Source organism: Ambystoma mexicanum, chromosome 5q, assembly GCF_040938575.1.
Source record: "Ambystoma mexicanum isolate Mex_15411 chromosome 5q, UKY_AmexF1_1, whole genome shotgun sequence".
Lineage (NCBI taxonomy): Eukaryota > Metazoa > Chordata > Amphibia > Caudata > Ambystomatidae > Ambystoma > Ambystoma mexicanum.
The window spans coordinates 1,142,577,371-1,142,593,232 of record NC_090933.1 but is presented as its reverse complement, the minus strand read 5'-3'; the positions used below and the strand labels follow the sequence as shown (position 1 = coordinate 1,142,593,232).

The window sequence follows — 15,862 nt, the reverse complement described above, 5'->3', positions numbered from 1 at the left end:
AGTTTCGAGGTGCCAAAACTCTTGAAACTCCTGAATATACTGCAAGGGATTTTCATCGTCCTTAATTTTCTGTGACCGAATTTCCCCAATGTCCAAGGTGTCTGGTATTGTCCTCAATGCTTGCCATACGGTAGCTCTGCAGTTTGCAAATGGCGATCCATTGTGAACTGTCTTGTTGTAACTCCAGCGAACCCCGCCCTTTACCATACGTTGTCAGCAGCATCTCCAAGGATCGCCACTAAAAGTCCCTTTGTCTCCCACCACTAACCGGTTTCCGGATGTTATCCTTTCCATCTCATAAATCCATTTCCCATCCCCCGCGCTTAATGAGGGTAGTCTGCACTTGACATTCTCCTTGTCAGCAGGTTTCCATGGTATATACCGAGGTCCTACCCCTCCCCTCTTCAGTAAAGGCATCTGTGTAAAGCCCTCCTCCCCGTGCATGCCTCTAGTCTGCCCTTCCTGTCCCCTCTCTCGCTCTCAATGCCTGCACATACATCTATCAGTTCCAATATGGGTAGCTGGATACTGCCGTCGTACCTCCTTGTTAGCCTTCCCCTAGAGCAGCCATGGCTGTTTCCCCCTTCCTTCGTCCTGGGAGGTCTCTAAGCCTATCCACATATGTAGTGGTGTCATGTAGGGTGTGAAGGTCGTTTGCCAGCTGTGCCTGCTCATCTGAGCTGTCCCCTCCTTCTCCCTCTGTATACGTCCTAAACTCCCAATGCACCCGCTTGTCTGTCTGACCCTGTTCACTGGGATCGATACGGCTCCCCCACCCCTCATCCACACTGTTCCTGTCTTCATTGTCAGACCCTGAACCAATGTTACTGCAGAAATCGTCTGCAAAACTCTGAAGTTTGTGTTGGGTTTCATGCTGAGGTCAATGTCCCTCAAATCTTACCTACGCCCCCTTCACCCCTGCCCCAAGACCCCTATGACAGCTCCGGCTTTCTGCTGTTCTTCCTGCCCAATGAACTTGTGCTATCTGATTTTGTTTGTCTGTCCTCCTCAAGCCTGTCATTTCCCCTGTCCATTACTCGTGTTTTTACTGCTCTTATTGTTCATTAATCCCCCTTTGCGCACATTCCCTTGCCAGCCTGTCCAACTAACTTCCTTTATTCCCTCTCAGCCAACTTGTGCTTTTACTGCTCTACTTCCATTTGCCTCTCGATCTCTTCTACTTCCCTTGTCCTTCTATCTCGCTGCTCATGTTCCGCTCTTTTACTCTTTGTGGTCCTTCTCGATCCACTTCTTTCCCTCACCATGTGCTCCTTCCTCCTTCATTCCCTATTCTCCCTCTCTAACTTCTCTTCTCCTCTCCGTCCTCTCGTTCCAATTTCTCCTCCCGTTCCTTCTCTCTCCTATCTTCCTCCTCCATTATCTCAGCCCAGTCTGATGCTTTGCTGCTTCCCTTCAGACCTTTCGTTGCTTTAGTCACCCCGTTGCATACCTGTCCATTTTCCCTTCCAGTTACAGCAATATAGGTCCTCCTATCCATTCCTTGGTGGCTATGCGCCCAAGCTCCTCCTTTGCGCCCTTCTGCACCTCACTGCTCGTTTCTTGTTCAGTAGCTGGCTGCCTTGCACTCCTCGGCCCCTCGTCTGTATATGGTGGTGGCTTAAATGTCCGATTTGAATATCGCTCTGCTGCTCTTAATTCCCGTATTGGGTACATTCCTTGCTCATCGTCTGTTATCGGATACTACACTCGGAAGGACATGGGCAAGAGCGGAGGGGCGAGTCCCTGGCTCCTTCACCTCCTGCTGCCTCACCATTCAGACACCTCACTGCATTCTCCTCACCCTCTTGGAACATGCACCACAACTCTAATATGGCCATTCATTTTGTTAACTTCTCCCCCTTATAGGCGCCCTGTATGTGTCTGTAGTGCTTGCTGCACATCCTTGGAGAAACTTGCACACGGTGGCCATGGTCTAGTTAACTTTCTATCTGTACATTTGGACCATTCTAAGCTACATTTACAAATCTTCTACCTATAGGGTGGGAGTGCCTTACACAAGTGCTGAAGGGATGTCTTCCCCCCCCCCCGTCCTGCCTGCCCTTCTCTTGGTCCATTTTTTTCATGCCTTTACCTGACCTCAAGTCAAAAAATCCACTGATCAGGGAGAAAGGTACAATATAATGACAATACTTTTCAGGTTACTATAAGCCTCTAGCTCCAATTTATCAGCTGACCCTCCTTCACAACCACTGTCTCCTCAGGCACCCCCACAATCTTGTGCATGCACCTTCCACGCACTGTCACTTATTCTCCGCGTCTGCCAATCCCATTTTTCCAATACTAGCTTCTCAACCGTTCATGCTGTGTTCTATGTGCAACCCTATGGGTGACATCACTAGTTTACTAAACAAGGTAGTGCTAAGAAAATTGAAATACTGCGCACACTGTGATAACCAGTTACACCCAAAACCCCACAGCTGTCTTCCCGCCTCCTGGTGAGTATACCAACATTCTCTTGTGGTCGAACTGTACCCGCTGCGTCGCCTACTGTGCAAAACGTCTCACTCCAGGAAACTTAACCAGTCAACACACCGTCCCCAATCCAGGCCATCTTTCTTCGCTAACCCTGTCATCTATGACCCGAACTAAAACACCCAACCCACAGGAAAACCACTATTTACATATCGTCTGTCATCCGTGCCCTGGAGTCAATAGTCTAGATTATTCACCAGGACTGTTAAACTGTAAAACTGTGCACTAAACATGGACTTGTACCTCTGCTCCTGTCCCTACTCTCTCTGACAATGCTAGACAATACTCAACGACACTAAAAAATCCTCCACAATTTTCAATACCCTTCCTCACACCCACAGATGCCGTTTGACTAGGTCAATACATGCACTCCGTGGTCTGATGGCACTGTTTGGCTGCCGTCTCACCCAGAAGGTGCTCACTTCCCCGTCTGGGTCTGCCTTGACTTCTCGCTGACCTTGTGCAGGATGATTTCCAACTGGCTCCTGACTGCCTTTCCACAGGCGCGTGTTGCCCATCTTGAAATATGCGAGGGTCCTGCAGCCGCTCAGGTTCCACGGCAGCGGAGATGACCTGGTGCCAGGCTGGCGCAGCCAACCATCCTCTGCTACCAACTTGTTGGGGATAGCTCCCAGGTATGCCAGAGCGATACCGGAAGTTTGAGGACTTGGAGGCCCCAAAACCCTCCCCCAGGAAACACTGAGGACCTCTTCAAACTACAGTCCCTTTAACCCATTTAGCCTTTTCAATGGTATCGCACAGATACCAGGTCCTTTTGGGGCAGTACATTCCTTTCCTCCAAAGGTTGTCAATTTCCACATCAACAAAGCAATATAATTACTGACTCTTTTTCATTCGGAACACCGTTTCGGATGTGGATGTGGGGAAGGCACTTTGTTGTCTCACCATTGAGAGCATTCTAATTGTATCTTGCCGAAATAAAGGTGTTTCGGTCTCTAACAGATTATTTCTTAATTGGATCAAAAATAATCCAAGCTGATGGCGTATAAGGTTTACATCGCCAGGTGGATTGCATCTTGCAATCTAGAGTCTTGCAAGCCATATTCTCAGCCTGATCATGAAGGTCCTCATGCCCATGCTGTTTGAAATGCCACAAAAGCCACTTCAGCTCAAAGACCCATACCCCACTGACATTCTCTGTAAAGCGGATGACTCTTCCACTTTGTTCTTATGTAAGGATCACTCTATGTATTTATGTAGAACTTGCAAATAGTGCCTGGTGTGGGCAAGTTGTCATATGCAACCTTCTCTGGCCAATATTGATGCAGTCTCTCTGTGTCTGTTAATACTTTGGTAATCTTCGAAAAGTATTGAGAAGTGGTGAGAGTGAGGCATATGAAAAGTCATTCCTAGTAGGGGATATATAGCCCCCTTTCCTCTATGTGCTTACCCACCGTTTATGTTGTTGCTTAGGTCTACTAGTCCCAGCACAGTCAGATGGGAAAGGATTGCTATGTGGTTGCTTCGGACCTGGCAGTGGTGTGCACGCTCTTCTGTGCTTCAGAAATCTGGGGTTTGATTTGCTATGCAGGCAAGGCCATTTTGGGGGGGGGCTGGTCTGGCCGGGCAGTATCACTTGTTTCTACTGATGCTTGTGTGGTTTTATTAGTGCCTTCAACGCAGTTGTTATCACCTGCACTTATTTGGAGCGGATAATAACTCCAGTAGTGAGTTGTCATCTACTGTGTATAATTTAGACTGCTCCTGCTCACCATCGCTCACATACTCATCCCATTGATGTACCATCCGATATTCTAGTTGAGGTTATTGTTTGCACTTCAATAGGAAAGGACGACGTAATTCCCCCCGCCCCCCTTAATCATTTTCCATGGGGTTCCCCTGTAGACCATGCAGTGGGGGACTCTAGTACACATCGTTTCAGAGTTTCTACCCCTTTTGCCCACCAACTGTTCTTTCATAGACCTGTGGGTGGTCTTTTGCCTAAGCAAGTTATAATTGCTGGGTTTCCCCGGGCATTTTAAATAGCCTCAGCAGACTTGGACTATACGCCAATTAGTGTTACAGCTTTTCGAGGAGTTACAGAATATCACCAAACAAATCGGCCACAACATTTTAATAGTCAAGAGCTCGTTTTAATCTCTCAGTGCTGGGTGCAACGTTTTGCCAACGCTAGCTGACAAACAATGGCAACCGGTGTGGCAACCAAAAGTCAACCACGGAAGAATAAGGAATTAGGCTGCTCCGTGTTCAAAACCGAATTGTCTTTGCCCACTGCATGGAGCACAGAATATACACTGCGACGCACTGATCGCTTTCCGTGCAATACTGCGATTTTATTTATTTTCTTAAGTGGCTCTCTCCTTCTGGATAGACATTGAGGAGAGACTACAATCACTCAAAGTAGCCTGTTTGTTCTGCTGCATGAAACACACAGCAGGACGCACCGAGTCTTGCTTAGTTATGGCTGTGGTGCTGCACGACACACTACGTGCAAAGCGTTCGCTCATACAAACACAAAACACTTTTGATTAACAGGCGAAGTACAGTTTGAACTGTCAAAACCCAACAGTGGTACATCTTCGGTGGGCCTGAATGGGACATTGATTCTGCCATAAATGAGTGCCTCTCTTGATGCTTTGAATTCAAGTCACTGAAATTGAACTTTGGAGAAACCGTACTTTTTTAATAAACTATTTAGGCTTTGCAGCTACGTTCTTTTTACTCGCAGTAGCATTTTAAAGTGTGCATTTCAAGATTTATCCAGGTTGATGAAGGTTGGCAAAGGTGTTAACTGTTTGTATCTGCTGGCAATTGTATGATCCAGTTCTTTACATCTTCTGTCGGGATTTTTATTTTTAAGCACTGATCTGCATCTATTGTTATCTAACCAGCACATTAGCACCAATACAAGCGAGCAAACCAAATCCATCAAAGTGAACCTCTATCCAGATTCACGAAGAGAAGCTGCCTGGCTACCGAAAGCTACATCAGTGTCTTATAAGGTCACGTGATTCAGGAGTGGCCATCTGCCCTTATATTTTGGAAATCGATTGCTATAGATTCATGTGTAACGAGAGACTAACAGAAGGCATCTTTTGTGATGATGGCATCCTTTCATCTTGCTCAATTGCTTCAACCCTCGATCACAGCTTCCTAAATGTATAGCATTGTAAGCAGGGGTCTCCTTTTACCCCCTGGTAAAGTGCTTAAATCTGGACTGTCCGATATTGACTTGTTCCTACCTGTAACTTCTGTATACCCTCTTTTGCTGATAGTCCACTCTTGATCAGAGATGAATTTCCCAATGGATTTGATTATGTTGTCTTTTTGATTTTCCAAGCACTCGCCATTATTTTGGTGAAGTGAAGATACGAAATAAGGCATCTTTGTACACACCTAGGGATTTACTTTATGTGGTGGAAAGCTCTGGTTGGGGAGGGTTAGGGGGGGGAGGGGGAGTTCAACTTCGTGGAAACTTTATTCGAGATGGGCAGCACATTTTAAAGATTGGGAAGGGTCAAAATAGGAGAGGGACTTCACCATGGTGGTCCATCCAGGTACCAATATAGCATTAAGTTCCAAGTTCTGGGTGCAGGGTGGCTGGTAATTACCTACAAGCTGGAGCCATGGCCACCCATGCTTCTAACACCTAACTCGTGTTCATTTAAAAAGTGTTCCTTTTGAATGGATGCATACAGTGGTCCATCCAGTAAAGTGAAAATTAGCCCAACCCAAGATGGTTGCCATGGTGATACAAGAGGACCCCCTCATGGAGGCAACTTGTGGCAAGCGACAGGAACCTATTGCCCAAGTTATGCCGGCAAAGGATGCTGGTGTGGTGGCAGTGTGTAAGCAGTCTGACAGGAAGACAGTTTCAGGGATCCTGGCGAGTGGGGGTACAGCAATTAGCTGCCCTAGAATGCAGGCCATTACTGGCTCCAGGATGCCAAGTGGGTGGCACCCCATCGGTGGGTGATAATGTATCAAATTCCTCCTAGTTTCCATTGTGAAGGAAAAAAAGCTGAAGGCTTGATGCACTGTTACCACAACACCCCATAATCTACATCGATGTAAACCCAGATCATTTAAATGACACTTTTACTAGCTTTCGCAGAGTTAAATTCTTAAACCTGCGAGTGAGGTTGGGCTATGCAAGAAGCAACCAGCACAATGCAAAACAGTTCAGAAATCAAGAATGTCAGGCCTATGCATACAGTGAAGTAACATTTCCTAAATGCCACTAACTGGTTGTCTTTTATAGCCAGATCAAAAGGATATTAAATCTTAATGTTATGTGGATCATCAATGGAGCTTAACAATGTTATAGGTATTCAATAAAGCCCATGGGAAGAGAACAAATATTAAGACCTCCTGTGTCTTTATTGGTGTATGTAATATATGGACTGGATTAAACGTTAGGATGGGGATGCAGATGTGCAGGACCAGCTTTAAATCTGTATTTTACTCTCCCTATTTAGTTTCATACTCCATTCCAACATATTTAGGTACAAATTATTTTATGACTTTGTAAAGGTTTTATAATGTCCTTTTTTAGGGCTGGTCCAGCCAACAATATGCCATGTATTCAGTGCTTCTTTGTAAAACTGTATTTTACCACAAACAACTACTGAACTACAGATTGAGTTTTGCACTACATGTCTTGACCGTTTCTTTCTCTTTTGCTGCAGAGAGATTCAAAACCTTGGTAACCCAATTTCCTTTTCCTAAAATGCAAATTGTGGTGCAGATGTTCTTAATGCTCACCCAAGAATTTGAAAACGCTCTGTCCCTTATGTTGCAATTAAAAACTATAAATGTGGACTCTATACTGACATGGCCCTTCCCCGTTCACTCAAGGTCTTATTCCAGAATGTTGCGTAGGTCTTCTGCCATTTCATTTATCTGTGGACTTGAAGCAGCTTCTAATAGCTTTTCTGGAGGCTTGTGCAGATATGTCCACAATAACAAATGGGGAATTCCATAATAAGCTTGTATTTATACAGCATTTTCCTATGTCACTGATCTAATAAGTCATATTTTCATTTATCAGTCCTTTGAGAAATAAAATACTGATTTTATTCTTATTTTTTTCTTCCAGAATTTAGTTTAAACCATTGGACAAATTGTTGACTAATACCCCACAGCGATTAACCTGTTTCACATAGCCATTGTATGGTCTAGCACAGCTTATGTGGCGTTATGTACCCATTCCACGGGTAACACTGGGGGGGGTTGGAAGAGGGTGGAGGGGGGGGGTTGTGGGGAGTAATGCCCAGTTCGCTCGGGCCATTAACGAGTTCCCAGGGCTGTTACACCCCGGTGTTGCCCATGGAACAGGTATGTAAGGCCATTAGCACCCCTGGTTACCAACGTGGCAACCCAGGGTGCTAAAAAAGGATTTTCCTTGATAACAGTATGCGGCATGCGTCCCGTTGTAGGAAGGACAATCCTTTACCAACATGGCTGCCATTGAAAAGGAAGGAGGGCCTCAGTGCAGGGCCTTTCTTCCTTTCCAAAATGGCCATTGGAAGATGAGGAAGGTGCGGCTGAGGCAGCAAGGGCTGCCGCAGCTGAAATATGGTAAGTGGTGGGTCAGGGGGTTAATTTAGAAAAAAGGGGGGAAGAGGGTGGGGGGGAAGATGGTGATGGGGAGAGCCGGCTGTCGGTCAGCTTGGAACACAGGCTTGTGTCAGCGGTTCAAGCCTGCGTTCCTAGCCACCTGATTGGCTTGCTCCCCCGCCCAGGTTGCTAATGCTTGTGCAGACACTTTGTGCAATACTTCCATCACACATTGGACCTGTGTCATAGCATACATTGGGTCAACTTGCATGAGGTATTGGGGCAGCAAAACCAATTGCAGGGCTACAAATCTAAATCTCACTGCGTGGATCCCTGTGGCAAGGGGTCCTTTTGAATGGGCCGTTGTAGCTCTACGTTGGTGAACGTAAAGGCCTACCAGAATACCCCATCTTTTATCAACCTGTGGCAAAGACAGTTTTCTGCTTGCTGAAAGATATGAGTGTGATCAGGCTATGTGAGAAGGGGTTGTTTGTTCCAGGTTGGGCCATGCTTGTTTCATTGCATGCTAGGTTTACATTAGTAGCCTTTTTTTCTTTATTAAACATAACGTAATGAGGGAGTTTTGTCTAGCTAGTTATGAACGAACATAAAGGTAACTTTATTCACTTTTTTACTTTGTAGGATCCGTTTGTGAATGTTATGTAACTGTAGAGTGCAAATTGTTCTGCCAAAATGCTGTCTCCATTTCCCACCTTCCTTTACAATTTCATATTTTTTCTAATTTCAACATAAGTTCACCTGAATAGATCTGCGTATTTTTTTTTTATATATACAGATAAAACCTGTTTCAACCCACTGTTCAATTTTGAAGACATGCAGGAAATCACACAGCATTTTTCAGTTTGTCACGTGGATGCACCTGGTCAACATGAGGGAGCACCATCTTTCCCAGCTGGGTAAGCACTGAACTGATCTGCTCTGTGTTCAGAAACTGTGTTCGCAAATAGACTTAAAGTGAAGGTATGGACTGCAGACCCTGACGTTCTGGTCATTGCTTTCATCAGCATACTTTTTATCTTTTTCTCGGCTCCTTTCCGCTAATCATGTAGCGAAGACTATCTCGCACTACGTCTGCCAAGCTAACCTCAATGAATGATTTTAAGTTCTGTGTGACACCGTAACCCTACTTGCCCCTGCTCCAACGATACCACAACATATTAATATCCCACAACCTATTTGGCTTCTTCTTTTTTTTTGGAGCTGTCCTTTTAAAATGTTAGACTATCGTCTCGCATACTGTTATGTAGTTTCATTTGTTTGTTACTCTGCATGTTGTTTAGCGATGTCTTCATTATCTTTCTTTTAAAGAACATTGCAGCTTTGAATGGGGAGCTGTAGGCGTATGTTGTCTAGAGGTTTGTACTTTGCATGTTAAGTCTATACTGAAGTGAAGTTTTAATTTTCTTTTTTTAAATGCTTGTATAGGGCTTTTATTCAAAGAGTTTTACGTGATGATAGTGACGGTACAAAATATGAATGATTAAATACCACAGCTAGGGACATTTGCATGACAGCTCGGGAAGAAGATAAGATTTTCAAAGTTTCTTGAATTAAGAAATGGAAGAAGAACGCATGCGTATTAAGTGGAAGAGCTTTCCAGAGTTTAGGACCTAAGTTAGAATGGTTAAAAGCACGAAGAGCACATGGAGGAAAAAGTGTAGCAAAATGGAGATTACGAGATGCTTGATGTGGCGGGAACAAAGATGATGAGGATGAGGAGGAGCTAAAGGAAGTATACATTTAAAAGCAAGACAAAAACTGATATTCAAAAAGATACTGAATTGGTAGCCAATGTAAACTAGCCAGATAAGTGATATGAGCAGACCTAGGAAGACTGAAGTAGTCTAACATGCAAGTGCAAGATGGATCCTAAAGGAAATGGCATATATTCAGGATGTCCAACATAAAGCGAGTAACAGTAGTGTAGACGTGAAAGAACCATAGAATGAAGCAACCATTTTGTGGCCGAGAAGGTTACTAGATGGCGGATTTTCCCAATGTTTTATATAACTGGAAACAGGATTCGACTACTGCATGAGCTTTACTTTTTCTATCCATTTCACCTTGGTGATCATGTATGGATCCTTTCCTGTATTTGTGATGAAAAAATTGTTCTGTATGACAATAGGAGAGTTCGCAATTACCTGGAGCCATTTAGCTCCTACTTGTAGCCTAGAAGAGCTTAAGTAGTTTAGGTTGACACCAACACCACCACAAGCTACTTTTGACTGCCGAGCCCAACTGGCGCCAATGGAACACTCCTTAACTGTTGATCCTTTGAATGGGTTTAAATTGGGAAACCTCTATAAGGCATTTAAACCCAAATGGGTCGCATACAGCAGACACAAAGGCAGACAGTTCTAGATTGTCACTTACGTGGAAGTTGGCGTCACAGACCTATTTTGTTCAGTGCCTCTTCATTTTTTTTGTTCAAACAATGAAATGAAAATATTATCAAATAAAAACTGGAATCATGGATACCAAAATTATACTACAAGAAAACCGATCTGTGCCATCCAACCAACTCTTCTTTTTGATAGTACACAGTAGGTGTGCCTGGCATGTCAGTGCTGGACTGCCCTTGTGGGTGGGACAAAGACTGATGTGCAAATGGATATTCCTCCTTTGCAAAAGGTTTTGAGCTAAAAGTGATAATTGCAGACTCTCAAAGTGGGTAAAAACCGCAGAACAAGTTATCATGCCAGGTACTTTCTAGAGAGGGGGCGGGGCGCCTGCTACCATTTTTTTGTATCAATTCTATACCCCTATTTGAGTAAAGGACCACTTGTGCAATTTTACTTACACAAACCCATCTGTAAGGATAAATCTTTGACTATATGGGTAATATTTAGAAAGGCTAGTCGCAAGTAACCTGAAGAATGATCATTGTTCATACAGCTCTTCATCACATTCATCAAATACATGCCAAACAAATGTTTGTGATGAGCAATATATATGACGTGGAAGGGCGTTACTGATCAGGTAATGGCCGGGACCAGAACAGGTCGGAGTGAAGCAAGGTCCTTAACATGCACGCTGGGCCATTACTGGACTGTGGTATATTGCTTTTTCTCACCCTGGCATGCTTTTTGGAGTGCAATGTTTTTTTTTTTTTTTTTAAATGAATGGGGCAATAGCAGTTTTTTTTTTTCTTCATTTACTTTTAAAAAACCCCACAAAACAAAATATCTACCATGGATGAAGGAACTACATGTAGTCCTTTCTCCCTTTGCTTGGCAGCCTTTGCCATGGCAGTGGAAGCATTGGAACAGTGAGTGATCCTGGTGGCGGAATGTGTCAAGGCAGAGCAGGTAAGTGAGGATTGGTTTGGGCTGGTGGGGTAGAGGGCGGGCGAGGTCCAGATTGGGAGGGTGGAGAAGCAGTGCGGGAGGACCTAGGCAAGATGGTGGCCTCATGCTTCTGAGGTGGCTGAGCATGCAGGCAAATACTGTGAGGTATAGTCCACTTTCTGAGATTCCTTATTGGCGGGGTGGCCCATTATCCCCACCCACCCCTCTGCCGGGTGCTTATGGGTGGTAGGACTTCCTCATACCTTGTAGCTAAAATGTGATCTTGAATGTCGCTCCTCAATATCAATACCATCATTGCATGCCAATGGACTTATTAAGGCAAGGTGAGACCTGTGGTTATCTTCTTCTAAAGGAAACCATTACCATCTCATGCACCATCCGTGGTAGCTCTGCTCTTAGCAAGTGGAGTGACCGTGGCTTGCTTTGTGAAACCACAGAACTGTTTGGGATTGAAATCCCTCTGTTGAACTCAAAGGATCTAGGGAACATGGAGATATGGAGGTCACTGTGTGCAGGTAAAATTTGAAGAAACTACAGGAGAGGGTTTTGGGTACTCCTGTAAAGCTTGGAGATTTAATGCAAACTGGCACAGTTGGCTTATCTTGATTATTGCCTAATTTTGTGATTTGCCAGGTGCAATTGAATGCATTAGCCACTGCGGATAATGACTAAAAGAGGCTGCCTCCTACATACCAGCCAGAAAGACAAAAAAACGCAGTTATAATTGCCCAACCTATAGAGGACGCCAATGTATCAATTGATGCGATTTTCATGTATCGTGGTGCTCTTCCCTTACCTGGTTCGCGTTAAAAGCTCCCAGCCACATTTGTATCAAAGCCACACAGACGCCCCTAATTGTATAGTGGATGATGCATTTATCAAATTGGTCATTCATAAGGCGATTATACAGCTAGATTAGTGATCAACTATTTATCGATTTAAGTACGCCTCAAAGGAGCACCCACCAAGTTAAAACTAACCTGCTTCCAAGAAGGATTCTAGAAACCACAAATGGGAGCAGTAGCATTTTTGACATCCAATCCTCTGCTATTCCTGGTGAGACTGGATGATGCCATACAATCCTTGGAAGTACCCAAAAATGGATTGTGTCCTCCAAGGTATTCCTCATCTTAGATGTATTCCATCCAGCTTTACCTGCTTCGGAAATTTTTTCTCGGCAGTGGGCGGCGTCCGTCGATGTCGTTGAGTCGAGGTACCTCTGAGGCCTCCGTCGAGGGTGACTTCATTGGGTATACAAGAAGCACGTGCGGCACCCGTTAGCCTCATTTCTGTTTTTCAGCAGTACGTGTTGCTTCAGAGATTAGAGTGATGCAGTTACTGAAGAAGATGTTCGATAATATCCTTGTCGTCAACCCAGACTACCCCGCATTCAGGGTTCAAAAAGTGTAAAGCCTGCAGTTCGAAATGTTGCACCGAGAATGTCTGTGGTGCCTCAGTGAAGGCCACGACATGGGGGGCAATGACTGGGAACGCCTTGCGATAGAGGAAGGGAAAACTGCAGGGAGGTCGAAAACCTGCCCGAAAAGCCTCAAGGTCCCGTGAGGAGAAATCTCCTCGACGCGAAAGGCAAAAACATCGGTCTAGGTCCCCAAGTGGTTCACACCACTCTTCGTCTTCGATGGAAAAAGTCCAAGAAAACGCCACAAGTCCCCTTCCACCTCGTCCTCGGACGAATCCCCAAAAGAATGAAATACCCCACAAAACATTCGTCCTCTGAAGAATGGGGAGCATTTAGAATAAAAATGATGGAGGTGTTTGAATAGGCTAAGCTTCGGTCCGCGCCTTCTCCGGAAGCTGTCCGGGAGCGTTACCATTCAGATTCCTGCGCGCCCTCGAGCCAGGGTGATCGAAGGAGAAAGGATCATGAACCCTCCAGGACGCCGAGAAAAAAGACTGCTCGAGTCGACCGTTTGAGGTCACTGATGCCATCCGGAACCCGACACACATCGAAGGGTGAGCCTTCGAAGAGTGCCTCGACGCCCTCGAAGCCAGCTCCATTGACGACCACTATTTCGTCGGCGCCCTCGACACCTTTGTCGACCCCGAAGACCTCGGCGCCAAATGTCCCAAAGGCTCCAATTCAGCCAGAAGCTATCAAAATGACAGCAAAAGAAAAAGCTGCAAAGGCTGTAAAGCCTTCAGGCTCCACTGATACCTCTCCCAGAAAAGGTTTTTAAACCTCATCCGAGGAAAGAATATTTCAAATCCTTAACTTCAATTTTTGAAGAACGGGAGAGGTCTGAGGAGGAGGTGTTCCTTTTGGACTGGAATATGGCACCCCAAATGTCCCAGAATGTCTGATTTCTGAGGAAAGCAGGATGAGGGATCCGGTGGAAACCTTGCATAATGCTAGTGGAATTGATACTCACCTGAAACAGACTTTGGCAGGCCAGAACCAGGGGAACATGCCGATTCCCTCATACAGGCAATTAATGACAGAAGTGGTTGAATACTTAACACAGTTTATCCAAGATGATTTGACCGATCTATTGGATCATAGTCCCACCGAAGATCCAATTTTACCCTTCCATGTAGCCTTACAAAATAGGGTGGCCAAAAATTGGGAGACTCTGGACTCTATTCCTCCAGTGAATAAGTCCCTTCAAAATACCGCCCTTCCAGTAGCGACCCTGGCTATCTGTCCAAACACCCTACTCCCGAGAGTCTGGTGGTCCAGGCAGGCACAGCTTCAAATAAGGTGGCGTACCCTTCCATTCCTTTGGATAGGGACGACAAGCGTGTGGGTGGATGAGCGCGCAAGGTATTTTCAGTTGGAAGTATGGCGTTAAAATCGGTCAACTCCACATGTGCCTCTGTGGAAGTGCATTGCAATGGCGGCAGAGCATATACCAGAAGGGGATGAAAGGGAAGGATTCCTAGCCAGTTAGAGATGGAATGGAGGCCATGCAGGAATCCCTTCAGTCTGAGTTGGACACTGCAGATAGTGTGAGCAGGTCCATGGCCACTAGCACGGTAATACGCAGGTTTGTGTGGTTACGAGTCTGGTTTTGCATCGGACGTGCAAAACTGTCTTTTGAACATGCACTTTGCTGCGGCTCACCTTTTTGGCAACAAGGCTGACTAGAGCCTTGAGAGGTTGCAGACCTCAAAAGTGGCTGCCAAATCTTTAGGAGCTGCTATTGGGCAACCTCAGCCTTTTCGTGCATCAGGACAATCTTGGAGGGGATGATCCTATCGTTATTACTCCTCATATGGAAAGGCGAGAGGAATGGCCAGTCAAAGAGGCCTGAAAAAAAGCCACTCGTGGTGGACGAGGAAAACCGGCTAAGCCAGCCCCAGCTGCAGCCTCTTTACCATCAGCGGCCGCAGCAACCGCCACAAAACCACTTTGAGGTCTTGCAACACAAGACTCCTGTGGGAGACAGGCTCTCACGGCATCTGCAAGAATGGCGAGCCATTACTTCAGATGTTTGAGCTCTAGAAATAATAGCCCAAGGTTATTGCCTTCCTTTTCTAACGCAACCTCAAAGCAATCCACCAGGGAGACTCTATTTGAAGTTTCCAGATCCGCTCCTACAGCAGGAAGTCTTAACTCTGCTGGAAAAAGGTGCTATAGAACCAGTACCTCTAGCGGAAAGAAACCTAGGATGGTACTCCCCATATTTTTTGATTCCCAAAAAGGACGGAGGACTGAGACCCATCTTGGACTTAAAAAGCTTGAACAAGTTCCTCAGGAAGGACAAGTTCAAGATGGCCACTCTTTCTCAGATCCTTCAGCTTCAGGATTGGTTGGCGTCATTGGACCTCCAGGATGCTTATTTTCATGTGCCAATCCATCTCAAGCAGAGAAAATACCTGAGGTTCGTAGTTGGCGACTCACACTATCCGTTTAGAGTCCTGCCATTCGGGTTGACCTGCGCCCGAGGGTCTTCAACAAGTTAATGGTAGTGGTGGCAGCGCACCTCAGGAGAGGGGGAATTCACATCTACCCCTACCTGGATGATTAGTTGATCAGGGCACGTTCTGCTGAACAAGCCCTGGATCATCTGAAAGTCACTTGCCACTACCTCCACAAACTGGGCTTCTCTCTCAATTTCAAGAAGTCACAAATGACACCTTCCCAACAGCTCCAGTACATAGGGGCTGTGTTAGACACATCGTTGGGAAAGAGCTTGCCTCCCAAGTCGAGGGCTTAAGACATTCTTCAGATGGCTTGCAAAATGCCCAAAATTTCCAGGCCTGCGACTTAAGGTTGCTCGGACTCATGGCATCCTTACAATCGGACTAGCGCTGAATGCCTTTCTGCCCTCTATACAGGGAAAGAATGTCCTGATAATGACGGATAACAGATTGGCCATGTGCTACCTCAACAAGAGGTGTATGGTATGGATCTACCAGTGTGCAAAGGCAATGCAGCTCTGGTTCTGGGCAATTCAAGAAGGAATCTCCCCATCAGTAGTTTATCTAGCAAGAGAGGAGAACACGGCAGTGGATGCTCTGAGCAGGCAGAGCAG

The 15,862-nt window shown here is 45.5% G+C and overlaps 1 protein-coding gene across 2 annotated transcripts in view; it reads left to right on the top strand.

The window, feature by feature from the left end:
- Nucleotides 1-15,862, top strand: part of NDRG1 (N-myc downstream regulated 1) — a 432,144-nt gene that overhangs the window by 133,656 nt on the left and 282,626 nt on the right. For both annotated transcript variants that reach the window (XM_069621660.1, XM_069621661.1), the window contains one exon: nt 8,831-8,951. In XM_069621660.1, the coding sequence (XP_069477761.1) occupies nt 8,831-8,951 (121 nt within the window). The remainder of the gene's footprint in view (nt 1-8,830; nt 8,952-15,862) is intronic.